Source organism: Plectropomus leopardus, chromosome 16 (genome assembly GCF_008729295.1).
Source record: "Plectropomus leopardus isolate mb chromosome 16, YSFRI_Pleo_2.0, whole genome shotgun sequence".
Taxonomy (NCBI): Eukaryota; Metazoa; Chordata; class Actinopteri; order Perciformes; family Serranidae; genus Plectropomus; species Plectropomus leopardus.
In genome coordinates, this window is record NC_056478.1 from 6,174,919 (window position 1) to 6,191,497 (window position 16,579).

The following is a 16,579-nucleotide window of genomic DNA, read 5'->3' on the forward strand; positions in this document are numbered from 1 at the left end:
AAATGTTTGTTCTATTGTTTTGTGTTTTCAACAAGACTCTTTACTTAATGCAAAGCACAGACGACTGTTGGAGAACATCCTGCTTTAAAGCCGCTGAAAAGTTCTCTTGTGAAATGTCACAGTACAAAGGAGGACTTGGGAGCCAAAAATCTTCCTCTAACCTCCCTATTTCCTCTCTTCCACACAAGAGCGACCTGAGCGTGGCCTTCTCAGCATGAGTACCTTTCACTAACTGATGAGACCCAGTTAGCCCGTGGCATTGAGGTGTAATGAAAGGTGAAATAGTGTTACTCTCCAACACGAGGTCGTAATTGACTCTCCATCATCTCCCTCTCCTGTCCTCATTAAAGCATACAGCATGAACAGGTACTGTGACAACTCTGGCCTGGGGGCCACACAGCCAGAACCACGGAGCATAAAGCTCCATTCAATCCCTCATCCTAAGTAAGCCGCAGATGGACTGGCTTTGCCTGCAGAGCCTCACATATCTCCGTCTAGGCAGGGGAGCCTATGAATTAGAATCCAATATCTCCACGCTGTATGGCGATAGCATCATCTTGGATACTGATAACATCCCATTTTACAGAGATAGCATCAGATGGAACAGGGATATCGCGGCATGGAGGGATGAAGATTGGGTGCTATCTTGGGAGCTGCTCTCGCTGTGGGGTTTTAACCACGACGACTCCAGCCCCCGAGGTTACGACAGTTTGAAGTTTGGTCAGGAATGAAAGGGTGGGTGGCCCAAAACTAGATAATGGTGCCCTATTCCAGAGTCTTTTTTTGTGGAGCTTGGGGCCGGAGGATGACAAGGAGAGGAATTCACATGCAGCAAAAGTTTATCAGAAGACTTTCAGATTCTCCGCCTTGCTCGGGGTGTTACTGTTCAGAGTGGCAGAAATAAATTAGCTACCCTGAAACTCAAACACTGCGTGTGTGCTGTATTTTCTCCCTTTCATCGACCTCTTTCTCTGCAGCCAGACAGTGCTTGTGTCCCTTCCCTTTATGCAGCCTGTAAGTGGATGTATTACCATTAAAAATAAATGCCTCTAAATGAATCCACTGCACTGAAAAAAAGCACTTGGCCTGTTTCAAATGCATCAAGAGACACTGAGCGAAAGCACTCCATGCAAACTCAGCAGCTGATCGATGCTAAAGCTCCACTGCTCCAAAATCTGGAGCCCTATTACAACAGTCAGGGACACCATGAGTTCAGCAAAACAAGCCCTGCAGATAAAAAAGTTATTATTTCACTGTATTTTTTAATCAATTTTAATTTATTTTTCATTTTTATTTTCACAAACAAGCTCTATTATGAGTTAGAATTGAATACATAAGCCTGAACAAAAAAAAGTTTCAAAGAATTACCCTAAAAAAAATATTTATTTTTATTTTTATGAACAAGCTATATTTTCATGCTTTTTTAAATGTACTCTGGCACCTTGCATATGATAAAAAAAAAGTTTTTTAACTTTCCAGATGAATTATGAATTGTGATGAGAAAATGAGTTGCTAGTAATTAGTATTGAGTACAGCGCATACTTTTCAAATGCTACCATTAAAAATGCATTGACTAGCATTGGAAGACTAGTCAATGGAATTAAGTACATTCTTTCAAGTACAAGTTTGACCAGAATGACAAATTATTAGATGCATGTCTTTTTATTATTATTATTATTATTATTATTATTATTATTATTATTATTATTAATAAGCCTAACCTTATTTTAAAAATTTATTTATTTATTCATGAATGCTTTTATAAAAAATGTATTGACTAAAGTTGGGAAAACTGGTGAAATGTATGGATGTATGTTAACAGTGGTGGAATGTAATGTAAAGTAAGTATGAATGGAATAACAGATCATTAGATCTTTCTATTTATTTATTTAGCCTGTATGTGGATGAATTATCATTAAATATAAATGCCTCTAAATGAATCACTGTACTGAAAAAAAAGCACTTGAGCCTGTTTCAGATGCATCAAGAGACACTGAGAGAAAGCTCTCCATGCAAACTCAGCAGTTGATCGATGCTAAAGCTCCACTGTTCCAAAATCTGGAGCCCTATTATAACAGTTAGGGACGTCATGAGTTCAGCAACACAAGCCCCAAAGTTAAATAAGTTATGATTTTAAATTAGATGGAGGCAAAGTTTTCAAATTCTGTGCCGCTCCCTGACAGTGCTCCGGATCCCCTCATGCAAATACAAAGCAAGCTGAGCTTATGGCGACCTCAGCAGAATTCAATATTCTCCCAGCTTATACCCCCAGTCATTTTCCTTTGCCTTTTGTGTAAAGAGCTTTGAGTTTTAGGAAAGCGCAGTATCAATAAGTGCATTGTTGGAGTGACACTAAGAAGTGGGTATTCAAATAAACGCTTCATATTTTTCAAAAGGAAAGTGCCGCTGTTTGTTTCACGAGGGCAGCAGTCCACGTTATTGGCGGGCTTTCAACTCGGCCCCGTACCCTGGAGCTATTTTCATTCCTCCACTTCTTTGACTTTTCACATCTGAGCACCTCTACCCACAGGGGGAGTCCTGAAGTATGCCTGGTGAGAACAGTTTGACCCTCTTCACTCTCCTCGGTGCAATGCAAATACTCTTGATCTGAGAGGAGCTGGCGGATTTGAGCAATATGATAATTGCTGCTTCTAGCCCACTGACAGCCCGCTTGAGCCTTTTTTTGGGCTATTTTTGCTGCTTCTTTCTCATTCCTCAGCTGAAACTCAGAAGATGCTCATAAGTATACACTGGGGAGTGAGTCAAACTGCCCAGAATGCACCACCCAGCTGCAGTTTTACGGCAGAAATTCATTATTCCTCTCTGTCCCTTGCAAGTGTGTGCATGAATTATTACCGTACAGGGCCGTTTCTGGGATTTGAGGGCATTGGGGGCTTAGCCCAGACATCAGTGTGTGTGTGGGGGGGTTTCTTCCCTAGGATTTACCCTGAAAATCTTCCTGGATTATTTAAAGTTAAAAAACTTCCACATGAATTATGAATCGCGATGAGAAAAATAGTAGTAGTTGTGAGTAATTAGTATTGAGTACAGAATACCTTGCACTAAAAAAAATGTTTACAAAAATTTTTGCTTTCCAGGTGAATTATGAATTGTGATGAAAACAACAGTAGTAGTTGAACACTAAACACATCTAAAAAAATCTTTTTTTTTGTTTACTTCCCAGATGAATTATGTATATATAAAAGTAGTTGTTACTGATTAGTATTGAGTATAGAATACTTAATATCATTAGGTACATTTATTCAAGTACAAGTATGAACAGAATGACAGATAATTAGATCTGGGGCTTCTTTTTATTTTTAAGCCAAACTTATTTTAAAAAATATTTGTTTGTGTGTGTGTGTGTTTGTTTGTTTGTTTATCTACTTGTTTTGGATTAGCCACAACCGGGGAAGCAGCTACTCTTCCTGTGGTCCTCACAAGTAAACATTACATCATAATGAAAAACGAATATATGATTAAAAAGTCCAAGGCAAAGTGGAACAAGAAAACAGGAAACTACAAAAACACAACAACAATAAAAAAAACAACAACATAAAGATTAATAATATGTAGGCTAGATCCTGGACTATTCATAAAACATTTTGGGGCTGAAGCCTCGGACTCACAGCCCTTACGACCATAAAACATTACCATGAAATATAAATGGGATCTGGTTTTCGTGTCACATAGTTAAAAAAAGTTAGTTTGCATATTTTCAAAAAAGCATCAAAAGCATGACACCACTCTCTACAGGGAAAAGCAGCGTTGACAAAATAATAACGCCACTTCCTCTTAAATCAGACATCCCAATAGAAAGATCAACATTTGCTTACAAGGGAGGAAGAAGCTCGTCTAGATTAGTATCCGACTGAAAATCCCAGCAGTGTTTGAGACCACACATGCTGCGATGTCACGGCAAGAGCTAATTAAAATGCGCCCAGTGTCTGTTGTTATGCAGGGATCATATGCCGGAGCACGCGTCTTCGGTGAATCTCCCATAATGCCCGCTGTGACGTTTCCCCCCCTCCCTGACAACAGACTGGTTTCTAATTGCTTGCCATCTTTTCTTTCTCGGCACTGATGGCGGTCTGTGCCGCTCGGTGGCGCAGCCAAGTGTGGCTGAGCATGACAATCAAGCGATCAAAAGAAGCAACAGGGGGTCTGAAATCACAAATTGTGAGTGCAAAGACTCTACAGGTCTATATTAGAAAATGCTTGCCCCCGTAAAAAAAAAACTGGATGACAAAATGAAACATGGCACAGTGAAGCTTTGATATTGAAATTGAAAAGAAAAATCATGAAATCTAATAGCAAAGGCACACTGACAAACATAAAAATGAGATCAGCTCTTACTTGCCTTGTTGTTGAACCACAAACTCTGTTTGAGTGCTACCATTAAAGAGAGGGTTAGTTCAGATTTTTTTTTTTATTTACATAGGGCTGTATGTCATACTTATCTATAGACAGAATATTACATCAGTAGATGACAATCGTCACACTCCCAGTTTGGAGAAACAAGCTGGTGTCCGACAAGGAAGCTATGCAACAGGCTGCTTTGGATGGGGGGCCAAATAAAACATATTTTAGCCACCTAAAAAAGTCCAACCCAAAATAATCATTATCACTTTAACAGTATGCTATATTCAGAATATTTTCACTGCTTTACCTTAATGACAGACTGTGATTTCCGGCAGAAAAATGAAGTCGATAAATAGCTTTCTTATAGTCAGACTCCCTTTATAAAAACAGTGATTTAACATCACTGAACACTGCCTACCACCGCCTTAAGTGTTTTTTTTTGTTTGTGTTACTGTCTGACTTTAGTATCTAAAAGGGTTAGTTTGAATTCACCAAAGTCACACAATAGCACAAATTAACATACCAATTGGAGCAGCAGTAGCAGCAGCTCCAGTGTTCAGCGATGTAAAATCACTGTTTTTCTTCATGGAGTCTGGTGGCTTTGACAGCAGCACAGATGGGGAACTGTTAACAGTTTTCCTGCTGGAACGGACGGTTTGACAAAAGGTACAAAATATTTTAAATGTAGCACACACTTAACCGGATAATGATGTTAATGATGATAATGATGATAATGATAGTAATGATGTTTTTAGGTGGCTAAAAAACAATTTGTTGCTGCTCTGTCCTGAGTAGTACATCGCTTCAACATATTCTCACTCTAAACGTGTCGCATATCGCCACATGTTCAGTGGACTTTTGACGTCTAAATATGACGCGCTATAGGTGTCCTTGGTAGTGTCAATTTACACTCTCCCATTTCCACAGGATGCATAAAGTCTTTTTCCAAACAAAAGTACAACATCCGTATTGTATTGTGCTGTTTCGTATCCTATCGTATGGTATGGTATGGTATGACATGGTGTTGTATGGTATCCTATCATATCGTACCGTATTGTAACATATTGCACTGATCGCATACTATTGTCTTGTATCCTTTCATATCTTAAGTTTTATTGTTGTCTAGCTGCGTTTCAAATGAATGCCATTCTGCTGCGTAACTGAAGCTGTCTGGCAAGGATGGCTTTTTCCAATGACGCAGAAATCACTGACCAAGCAGCCATATTTGATGACTTTGGATTGAGAGCAAGCTCTCTAAACTGGAGGCATGCTGCCTGACATCTGCTGTAGGTAAACACTAACCATGGATAAGCACTTCACTTCAAAAAGTAAAAACTATCCCTTTAGAGTCACTTCTAAGACAGCTGAGTGTAAATGACAGCGGGTGCATTATACAGGGTTTAGTTCAAGGGGAAGCTCTGACACAGAGCCCCTCCTGATGCTGCAGCTTGTGTGGCAAACAGTGCAAAAATAGAGAGTTAAATCATATTCAAAAAAGCACCATCTGCTAAAGACACCAGCACTGTAGGCTAACTGTCATGGGAGCATCCAAAACAGATCACATACTCCAATTGGTCTGTATAAAGCGAAATGTCCCAGGGCCCGAGGTCAGCTTATTTGTACTCGCTGACCCGTGGCTCTGTGAGTCGAATCTGGCCCGCAAATAATTGAAACCAAAAAAAAAAAAAAAAAAAAGGTGTTTGCGATGTGGTGTTGCTGGCTATCGGAGCCTGATACTCAAACAAAGCAGTGTGGACATAATGGATGGAGGCCAGGGCAGGGCAGGGGAGACGGGGGCAGATGGCTTCATCATCAGGGACTCTTTGATGTCTGTTCACGGCATCAAAGACAATGAACTGAGCTGGAGGACAGCGACCATGAAAGTATGAGCAGATAAAGCTGTATGTATGTGGCGTTCTGGTACTGAGACGAAGCGATGAAGACAACGCAAAAGCGTTAATTATTATCTTTATATTTAATGTAGACAAGGCTAAATCTTGTATTAATTTTCAGTATTGATAATTTATCTGACTGATTGTTAAAACCGTTCACCTGTAAAATGTCAAGAAATTCGAGAGAATGCTCTTCACGTCTCCAGAAGCCTTCGGTGACATCTTCAAATTGAATTGATATTGAATTTGTATTTATTTAAAGCAGAGGAACGCAACACATTTTGACATTTTAGAATCTGTAAGTGGCCGATGCTCAGCAACTCTGCTTGATAAATGACTCAGTTATCAAAATTTCTGCAGATTAGCTTCACGTTCATCAACCAATTGATTAATCGAATAATCATTTCAGCAGTAGATGGAGGGAGACGGTATAGAGAGAGAGAGAGAAAGGAAGAATAGATATTTTAGTCTTGTAGAGAAGGGAAAAGCTTGAACATCAAATACAATTTTTTCAAACGTTTTGTGTCTTATCATTTTCGACAGGGAGTGGATTCAAACAGAGAGGGTGAACAAAAAGGGAAGGTATTTTTAAGTCTTTTTATGTGATAGAGGTGGTGCTGCAAACACATGTTTTCAATGTCAATTAACTGATGAATTAATTTCCCATCTATTCAATTATTCTGTATGTAACGCTTGAAAAAAGAAGCTGCTAGATGGTTCTCATTCCCAAGTCATCAATTACACTTTTGTAGTTGGATCGAACCATCAACCCGAGGTGTCAGTATTTGACAACGTGGAGATGAGAATCAATCAATCAACAAGTTACACTTTTAATCTATAATGGCGCAGACACACTAAACCGAAATCAAAGAACAACAGACGATAAACGCCAACTCTCGCTTTGGCTCATTGTCTGTGTCTCGATCAAAAAGTTGCACTTGAACGTACTGCAAAGACCACAGCCAGCGTCCAGCTAGCACGTTCGTTCTGCACCTGCGTGAGAGGAAGAAATTCTCCATACAGCACATTCTTATTCTTGAGTCATCAAATAACGCTGCATGGTCAGTGATTTCGGCATAAGATACTGACACTAAGAGCCACCTTTCGCAGGAGGGGCGGCGAATGGGTTCACCTCCTGTATGACAGTTGAGCCAAACCACAATGTTTTTTTACAACACTAAGCAGATGCTTTTTTTTGCACAAGGAAATTAATGTAAATGTAAAGTATTTTACAGGCATTGTATGTATATTTTGAAAAGACTGTATACATCTATCTTGCAGAAAGTGTAATTTTCCTTTAAAAACAGACGTGTATTTTGAAAAGACACAATGCATCTAACAGGCGTAAATTGACATGGCGTGTCAGATGGTAACAACAGATGCAGTCAGGATACCTAACGTGATCTGTAGACTTCAGTAGTTCACTGACCAAGCAGCGATGTGACGTGTTGAGAGTGAGAAATGATAAAAATGACATTATGCTGTATTGAAGAAGACTTGAAACTAGTGTTGAGATCGTAAACTCGCTAAGAAAATGTTTACTGAGGTAGAGAGAAGTAGTGTCGTTTTCTTAAAGACTTCAACAGAAATGGACTTCTTTTCACAACCAGTGGTGTCGCCCCCTGCTGGCTGCACTTTTCAAATCCACAGAAAAACCCTTAGTTTTACACAGAGATAAAAACAGAGTCTGAGCTGAAAAGCGCTGGCCACAACTAAGATGTTCTGTTTTATCCTTCTCCTCAGAGAGCCAACTTCCACAAATCTTTCCAGTGACCTCTGCACTACACATCTATGACAATTTAACTTTACTGCCCCGCGAGCCTGCTTGATGCCAGCAGTCGCAGTCATCCTGCACAGCCCTTAGTAACACCTTGAAATGTCAAACCCACGAGGCACCGCGGAAAAAGCACATATTATACGGTGTGCTGGTGACTGACAGGAACACATATTTATTTGACAATTAAATGGGAAGGCAGACAAGTGTTGCTGCTGCCATGAGTGTGTGTGGATGCACGTATGATTTTATTATTAGAAAGCCGTTTTTTTCCCCCCTCTGAGGTGAGTGGGCGGATGTGCACGGGGCTGACAGAGAGGCCCACTGTGAGGGAGCTGCTGCTTGGTTGGATACAATCCAGAGACTCCATCAGTGGGAAGGCCTGAGGGGCGTCTGTGTAATTTAAGAAGTGTGCGTATTGATGGACATGAGAAGAATTAAACGGTGGCGAAATTGCCAACCGTGGCCCCATTTACTCCGTGGTTGGTCCTTTGTGGTGCTGATGTTGTACTTGGCACAACACCCCTCCGTCTATGTATCACCATGGGAGCTGGTAGCAGCTCAAAGCCAAAGGAAAGAGACGTAAATCTGGACAGTGATGATGAAAAAAAGCAATTTTGTGATTTGCTAATGCAGAACTAATTGAAGCCATTCACACTGACAGAAGAGTGTGACTTGGCCCCCTGTGATGTTGAGGTGCAGATGGAGAGTTTGATTTAAGCTACTGCTGGCATGGAAGCTGTTAAAGAAAACAAAATCGAAAATGATTCCACAGACAGAAGAAACTATTTTTCATTAAGCTTAGATTTTAGATCATTGGCGGCTCTAAAGGCAGGCCTACAGAGTTTTAAGCAAAGCCCAACATATTTTACCAGTCATCGAACCTGACATTTTATATACCCAGTTCAGATCAAAGATGTACAGGAACCATGGCATTTTGAACAACGTGATCAGAGCAAAAAGGAGACACTCCCACCGTCCCCGGTGTAGATTTGGGTATGGACGGTATGTCCCTACCAATGTAAGTGTCCCCAGCCAATTCTTTTCGTCCTAATTTTGGTGTCACTGTTAATGTCTGCGTTTCCTGCAAAAAATGTAATAAAAAGTGAAAGACCAAGATATGGGGGATCCTTGACCTGACAATTTGACAACCCTTAGGCTATACAAGACATCTAGCTTAAGCAAAGCATTAGTGGTACTGCCTTTGAGATGACTGAACAGTGTCAAATATGAAGTGGTTGCTATGTTACTCTCTTTAGGGCTGTACCAGACTCGTGTGTCTTATAGCAAACGAGCTTACTGTATTAACAACGGGTAGCAAATGCACAACAACATTTTTTGCCAACACTAAATAACAACAAAAGCCAGAAACTGCATTGTTTTAATTTGCTGTGAGCTGCAAACTCACCACTTAGTCACCTTATGACGCCGTCTCTTTCTCCCACTGAGCTGCTGCAGCATGTCTGCAGCTGCAAAGAGTAGTGTAAAAGTCAAGAGCACTGACTCGGCAGCAAAATCTGGTGACCAAAACGTCCCCAGGAGTACACTGCACAGAAAGTTCAAGCAATCTCAGTCGACTGAAGGTCCGCAACTGATAATTCAAGCCTCCAACTTTCAGGGGGCAGCCCTGATGCTTGTGCTTATATTCATAAATATATATATAGGGGATAGGTAGGGAAGGTAGGATGATCATAATAGATGTAGACATAGTTTCAAATAATAAGGAAAACATTAGAAAAAAACAGGAAGGAGCCAAATCACTCATCTTGGGGAAAAAAAAGGTAAGATGCCTTTAAAAACAATTATATCTTCGGGTGTCCAGCCTTCTTCAGGAATTTGGGTGCTTCTTGCATCCTTATTTACACACTATGTAAACAGTTGGCCATTTTACCAAAACTAAAGAGTGATCTGAAAGTTTTAAATTTTGAGCCGCATTTGGCTGTCAGAAAGTATATGTTGAAATAAGGCTGAAAACTTGTAGATTTAATTAATTCCTTACATTTTACTTGTACTCTGACCTGATCATCATTTTGACCACTTAGGTCAAAGAGCAAGGGTCAGAGTCAGCCTAAGTTGGGTGGAGTTTTACCGTAGCGGGAGCGAATCAATGGCATTAACAGCAGAACAGGCTGAGAGAGACCTGAAAATTGCCAGGACAGTTTTGGAAATGCTTTTTAGATCCACAAAATTCCTTGGAAGCTAGAAGAGTTTGACTGCGGGGGCACATCCATCGGGATGGAGTTTTATGGCAGGTAATGATGGAGCGGAGTACGAAAACAGACATATGATGTGCCCAAGGCATGTGAGTGGCTTCAGTGAAGAGATAACTGGATGTCAGACACCATTCAAAATGAAATATTAGAAATTTTGGCACATATAGTCCATAGAGAAATGTGTCTAAGGCGAGGGAGACCAGACTCTTTGAAGTAAGGGCTGATGCAACAACCGATTTAAGTTTGTCTGAGCTGTAGCTCCTGTTTAAGCACATGCACATACATAGTGATGCTGGCATGTTTATATTCAGTGGTGTAAAGTAATTTAAGTTCACATATTTCTGTCAACTTTTACTTCAATACATTTCCTAAACTCAAATGTATACTTTTACTCCACTTCATTTTCCAGAAGCACCTTAGTTACTGACTATAAAAGAAAATAAAAACTGGGTTTTGGTCTTTAAATCCTTTAAGTTGTAAAAAACAAAACAAAAAACAGCTTGTTTTTACTTCAAGTGTATTATAGGCTCCACTTTTAAGGCGGTGTATGTTACAAAGAAGTAAACTTTCTAATTCTCAAAATTCTGACCGCTGTCTTTTTTATTAGCAACATTTACTTGTGCTTTTACTTTTAATATTTGCGTACATTAAATATCATTAAATTACTGTTGTTAATTAAATACTGCATATATCGGACACTTTGAAACTCGAAACCAGAGCAATTTGGGTTGATTTCTGTCAAAAACATGGGAAAAAAGCAATGAGCAACAAAAAAAGGAATACATGGAATGACATACAAAAACACAAAAAAGAAAATACACAAAATAAACTGAAAAAGACATACAAGGTAATAAAAAATGAAAAAAAATTGATTACTGATTGTGATTACAATAATTATATAGTTTTTCCCTAGCTTTAAAAAAATAATTTTGGTTAATTTCTTGCAATTTGTGGAACGTTTTTTTTACCAGGTTCCTTATTGCACGTTTTCTTGTGTTTTTGAAAGAAATCACACCAATTTGCTCAGGTTTCAAGGTGAACAACACTTGTCAAAGGCATCTTGAAAGGAGCACGAGAAAAGTGATATGACGTTAGGTTTCAAAGGGTTGAAGTAAGATTCTAACAGGTGTTTTTAACTATAAGCAAAGTCATTTTTTAGTAAGAAATCTGTACTTTTACTAATGTGTGGCCTTCAGGCACTTAATCCACCACTGTTTATACTGTGAAGCCCCCTCAGCAAATATATGTTCCTGTGCACATGGAACAGCCCCACACACACACACACACACACAAACACACACAATTGTTCATACTGTCTGCCAAAATTGTCCCAACCAAACGTAAAACCAAACCCGTGCTCATGTCATTAATCAAGACTAGTGCACTCCAGCCTTTGCAAAGAGCACTGATTACTTTTTTCCCACATTTGCTTTTGAAAGATGAAGAAACTCAACTCAATTAAAATTGGGGAACTTTGGGGCAAAGAAAGACTCAGAATCATGTTCTGAGAATTAATATTTAACTCCAATGAAAAGATGAGCTGTTGTTGTCGTATTAACTTGGCGAGTGTTTTTCCGACGAGGTCGCACACCCTTGTGTTTTTTCCGCCAACATCATAAAGCCAGCCGTAGGTCCACCGCCACCCCGGATAACCTCGCCGGCTTCCGAAAGCGCTCGGAATGAGTGTGCGCCGCATGCCCCCGGTCCCATGCCACTACCAGAGGGGGACAGCGCTGACACATCCCAGAGTCCGCGGAGACACAGCCGAGACCCGCTGTGCCAGGGGATCTGCATGAGTCTCATAATGACTCTGTTTCAAAGGAGATCCTGCCTCTCCTGCCACAGCCATGCAGAGCTTTTGATCTCCCACTCTCCTCTCCCTCTTCCCCTCGCTCTGCTCTGTTTTTCAGAAATTCTAATTAAGAGGAAAGACAGAGATGATGAGTGCGAAGTTGTCCCCCCGACGACTAGAGGAGATGAACGGTGCGCCTCAGCCTCTCGCTAATTTAAGAGGCCTCACCTTTTCAATTGAAATATAAAAATCAATGTGCTCTTCTGCTTCAGCGTCCGGAGGGGAGGTGTACAAACTAATGGCCCCATCCATCGATCAAAAGGGGAATGATATTAATTAATGGAAATGAGCTCAGGTCTGTCCGGAGATAGTGCCGAATTCTGCGCAGTTTGTGTTATCAAACAAATTGGAAGCAACGTTCGATAAATGTTGGAAAGGTTAGTGTGTGCAAATCCTGCCCGGATTAATACCAGAACAAAATGTGATGATTGGGCCGTTTGTGGCAGAGCTGACATTTATACCTGCGTACATCAAATTAGTTGGTATTTCATCTACGCGAGGAGATGGGATCTTGTATCAGCTTTTTTTTAAAATATGTTTTTTATTTACTTCCATCTAAGATTTGGATGAGAACATAATAAGCACATTATTACAAATAAGAGCTCTACTCAAGAACATTTGGTTCTGAAAACTCAATTTTTTTTCAATTTAATGGCTTCTTGTAAGACAAAATGTTCCATTATATTAACAACCCAAACATCCAAAGAACCCTTTTTGGGAGAAATAGTTGTATATTTAAATGGTATTTTTAAATGTACATGTATCTGAAATCCCCTTTATTAATTGTTGTAACACTGTTGTTCTGCAGTTGATATCTCTTCCAGCAGTGCATGCCATACACAAGCTAATTGAAGACATATCCAAAGATGCTATTTCAAACTTTTGGGGACAGGAGCTCCTTATTTTACACAGAAGCTATTAAAAGGGTCTTCACTATGACGTGGTGTTAGCGTTAGCCAGCCTTTGCTTTTTTTTGTAACATTACAGTTAAGTTTAAGGTAACTACGACCTTTTTCTACACTTAACACTGATGTTGGATTATCAAAAAACAAAAATACTAAAACTAAGTTGAACAGATGACATGATGAGCTCAAGTTACAAAGCTGAAGTTGACCATAATGTTAGCCGCTATTAGCTAACTTAAGCTAACGTTACCTAGCAAAGTTTGCTGCGAATTGACATTATGCATGATGTTGCCGACATAATGTATGAGGTTATATATACTTCTGACTTTTTGCTAACACTGTGTTGCTTTATCTTAGAACATATGTCAACATCCTTTTTTGTTTATCTTTTTTTTATGCCACACTGATTAATCCAAAAGAGACACTTTGCTCTGTCTATGTGAGGTTTAGGAAACAAGATAAAATTCACTGTTCTTATATTACATTGTTTGACTGCGTTTTTTAAGTTATAGCTGCACACATTTCAATAAAACTGCGAGAAAATCAACATTTCTGTTGCTTTTCTATGGACGTCTACGAACAGGAGGTCCGTGTGCATTGGTTGCTACACAAAATGTGATTGGCTCATGGTGTTTGGGGGCGGGGCTTAGCTATAGGTCAATCGTGTACTTATGTTGAACAAGAGTTGCTGGTCTACATTTGGTTAGTGTGTAAGGTTAAGCCATGAAAATATTCCAAATATGGTGTATACTTAAACTGATATTAATCTTTTCAGGTGGCTAAAATACATTTTGCTTGCCCCTGTCCATAGCTGCACATTACTTAGCTTCCCTGCCAGGGGATTAGGTTCATCAAAGACACTGGCAAAGAAAGAAAGAAAGAAAGAAAAAAAACACAGTACATAAAATAATCACAGCAGAAATGTCAGAGAGGTCAGACTATAACGTTATATCTTTAAAAGTTACAGTCAAGGCTGAAAATGACAACAGAAGTACAAACGTTTTCCAGTTTCATATATCTACACTAAATTGCCATTTTGTTGTTTGCAATCATGACCATGATGCATGCCCCGTTTACACGTACACGGTTATTTTTAGAAATTTTATTATTATTTATAAATTTTTATTATTATTTCACCCTCTCTGTTTTCAAAAATAATTCCGTGCACACGTATCCGTTTTCAGAAAACGAACCCGTGTATGTCTGCTGCCAGGACATTCCAAAACTGTAGGTGGCAGTGTAACGAGAAGCTGAAGCCCACGTTAGCCAATCAGAATCCCGAAAATAACAACAACAGCAACGAGTCACTTCCTCTTTCTTGTTTACAGAAAAATGGGATCCGTGGTTACCATAGCAACATGTAAACATAGGTTGCACTTTTGACGCGAGTGCAAGTTCTGTCGCATACTGTGACGTCTACTGCCTGCGTTTTCTCCGTTTTGCTCCGTTTACATGTAAACGGGCAACCGGCGTTTTCCAAGATCTCCACCCTGGCCGGAGTTTTTAAAAAGCATCGTTTTCAGAGGCGAATTCTCCGTTTGCGTGTAAACAAAGGGTGCAAACGCAGGAATATTTCTCTGTTTCTAAAAATAACCGTGTATGTGTAAACGAGGCATCAGTCTTTAACCCCTGCTATTGGGTTCTACTTAGAACCCTCTGAACTTTTATAAAAGGACCTAAAAAGAACCAGAGAGGCCTCTCCTATGGGGACAAGATGAAAAACCCTTTGTTTCTAGTTAGCACCTTTTTTTCTGAGCGTGCAGAAGGCGCAACTAGAACAAATTAAACAGCCTAATTTCTTCAGACAAAAAGTGGAAGGTTTTTTAATTAGTTCAGATCACAACAGTAAATAAAAGAGTTTGGGGGAAAACTCTTTCTCAGATGTGGAGGACCCCTGTGCATTCACATGACCCAGAGCCTTTCCACTGCGGCCTGCTTCTCACTCGCTGTTACGCTGTTGTTCTGGCAGATGTTTCGCCTGTTTTGTTTCTGCACTCTCATTAGACTCGCAAGCTTTCATTATCAACATGCAGGTGCACAATGCAACCTAAACCATCAATAATTAAAGGATTAAACTTTTAAGCTGGTTTAGTGCAGAGGTACGTGGTGTGCCACTCAATGGCGCTAATAAGGAATTAGAAGAAAGCTGCTGAAGGAGAGTGAGGAGAGGAGAGACAAAATTAGCATCTTGTCCCGTGATTCCCCTGTGAGGCTATTTTTGTCCCCGCTATGAGACGTAGTGAGCTCCTTACCTGTGGTCGAGGATGCCCCGTCACCAGACAGGTGAGCTCCAGGGTCTCTCCCTCTCTGATGGTGTAGACTCTCTCCGTGTGTCTCTCCTCCTCAACATTACAGGCATGCCCTGAGTGTATAATGCGGACAGTCGGAGGTGCTGCGGAGGGGAAAAGCACAGAGCGAGTTAGCATTCTGGTCAGCGTTGAAGGAATGAGTAGTTTAGCACAACAGATTGTGTATTGATTAAGAGGTTGTCTCACTGGGAAAAAAAAGCCTCCTCCAAAGCATTGTGGCATCGTTTGTACTGCACACAACCAACGAGCAGTATTTGTACAAGAAAAAAAAATGGAAAAAAGAATTGACATATTTTACTTTTATATAGCGTTCACTTTGTTTGGGCTTTTCAAACAGGGCTGGTATATCAAATACAAAGTAGAGGGAAGCTACTTTGGGAAAATGATTCACTGTCTATGTTGCTTTTATTTGATGTAACTTGTGAGAGTAGCACTTTCACAGATATGTGCATTGATAGAACTCGTGCTGCCAAGTGTTAAAAAAAAATGTATAAAAAATGGTGTTGAAAGGTTTCATTTCTTTTTTCTTAATCTTGGGAAAACTTTATATATATATATATATATATCAGGTAGCATTTTTTCAGTAGGAAGCATTAGTTAAAGCACATGATGAATGTTTCTTTTTTTAGATTTGCACTGCCTAAGATGAAAACACTGAAAAAAATCAACATTTTTTAGTGTAATTATATGTGCATGTATTTAAATTGGTAGCATAATAAGAACCGGAAAAAAAATGCTACTAGTTTGCACTACAAAGTAATGTACAGTAAGTACACTGCATCACTATGCAACCTGAGCATGCCCCAGCATTTCAACTGGCTCATAAAGGCATAATATACAACCTAGAAGTGCGTAATGGTGTTTTCATCTGCAAAAGCGCTGTCCTCTGCCCATATTTTCTTATTTTCTTACTATTTTGCTGTGTTCAGGACATTCTTGGACACAGTATGTAGGACAGACACAGATACAACACCAGAAAAAATGCAACTTTAGCAAATGAGAGTCAATATTGGGTTGTCCATCCTTTTTACTTTTAACTGTGATACTGTTTAAAAACAGTAAACGACAATTCACAATACACATTTACAGTAGTGGTAGTTCATCAAAACCACTTTATTCTACATGTCTCATTTAAAAATTTGCCAAAATTAAATTGCACCAGATGCACTAACAACATCCTGTAAAAAACAAACAAACAAACAAAAAGATCCCCATTATATTTTGCAATTCTCAGCATAACTGGAAACCATGACTCAGCTGAGACCAACACTC

The 16,579-nt window shown here is 39.6% G+C and overlaps 1 protein-coding gene across 1 annotated transcript in view; it reads right to left on the reverse strand.

Moving 5' to 3' along the window:
• Positions 1–16,579, reverse strand: part of LOC121955372 (MAM domain-containing glycosylphosphatidylinositol anchor protein 2-like) — a 250,182-nt gene that overhangs the window by 155,991 nt on the left and 77,612 nt on the right. Inside the window, exon 2 of the mRNA XM_042503302.1 lies at positions 15,251–15,390. Coding sequence (XP_042359236.1) covers positions 15,251–15,390 — 140 coding nt within the window. The remainder of the gene's footprint in view (positions 1–15,250; positions 15,391–16,579) is intronic.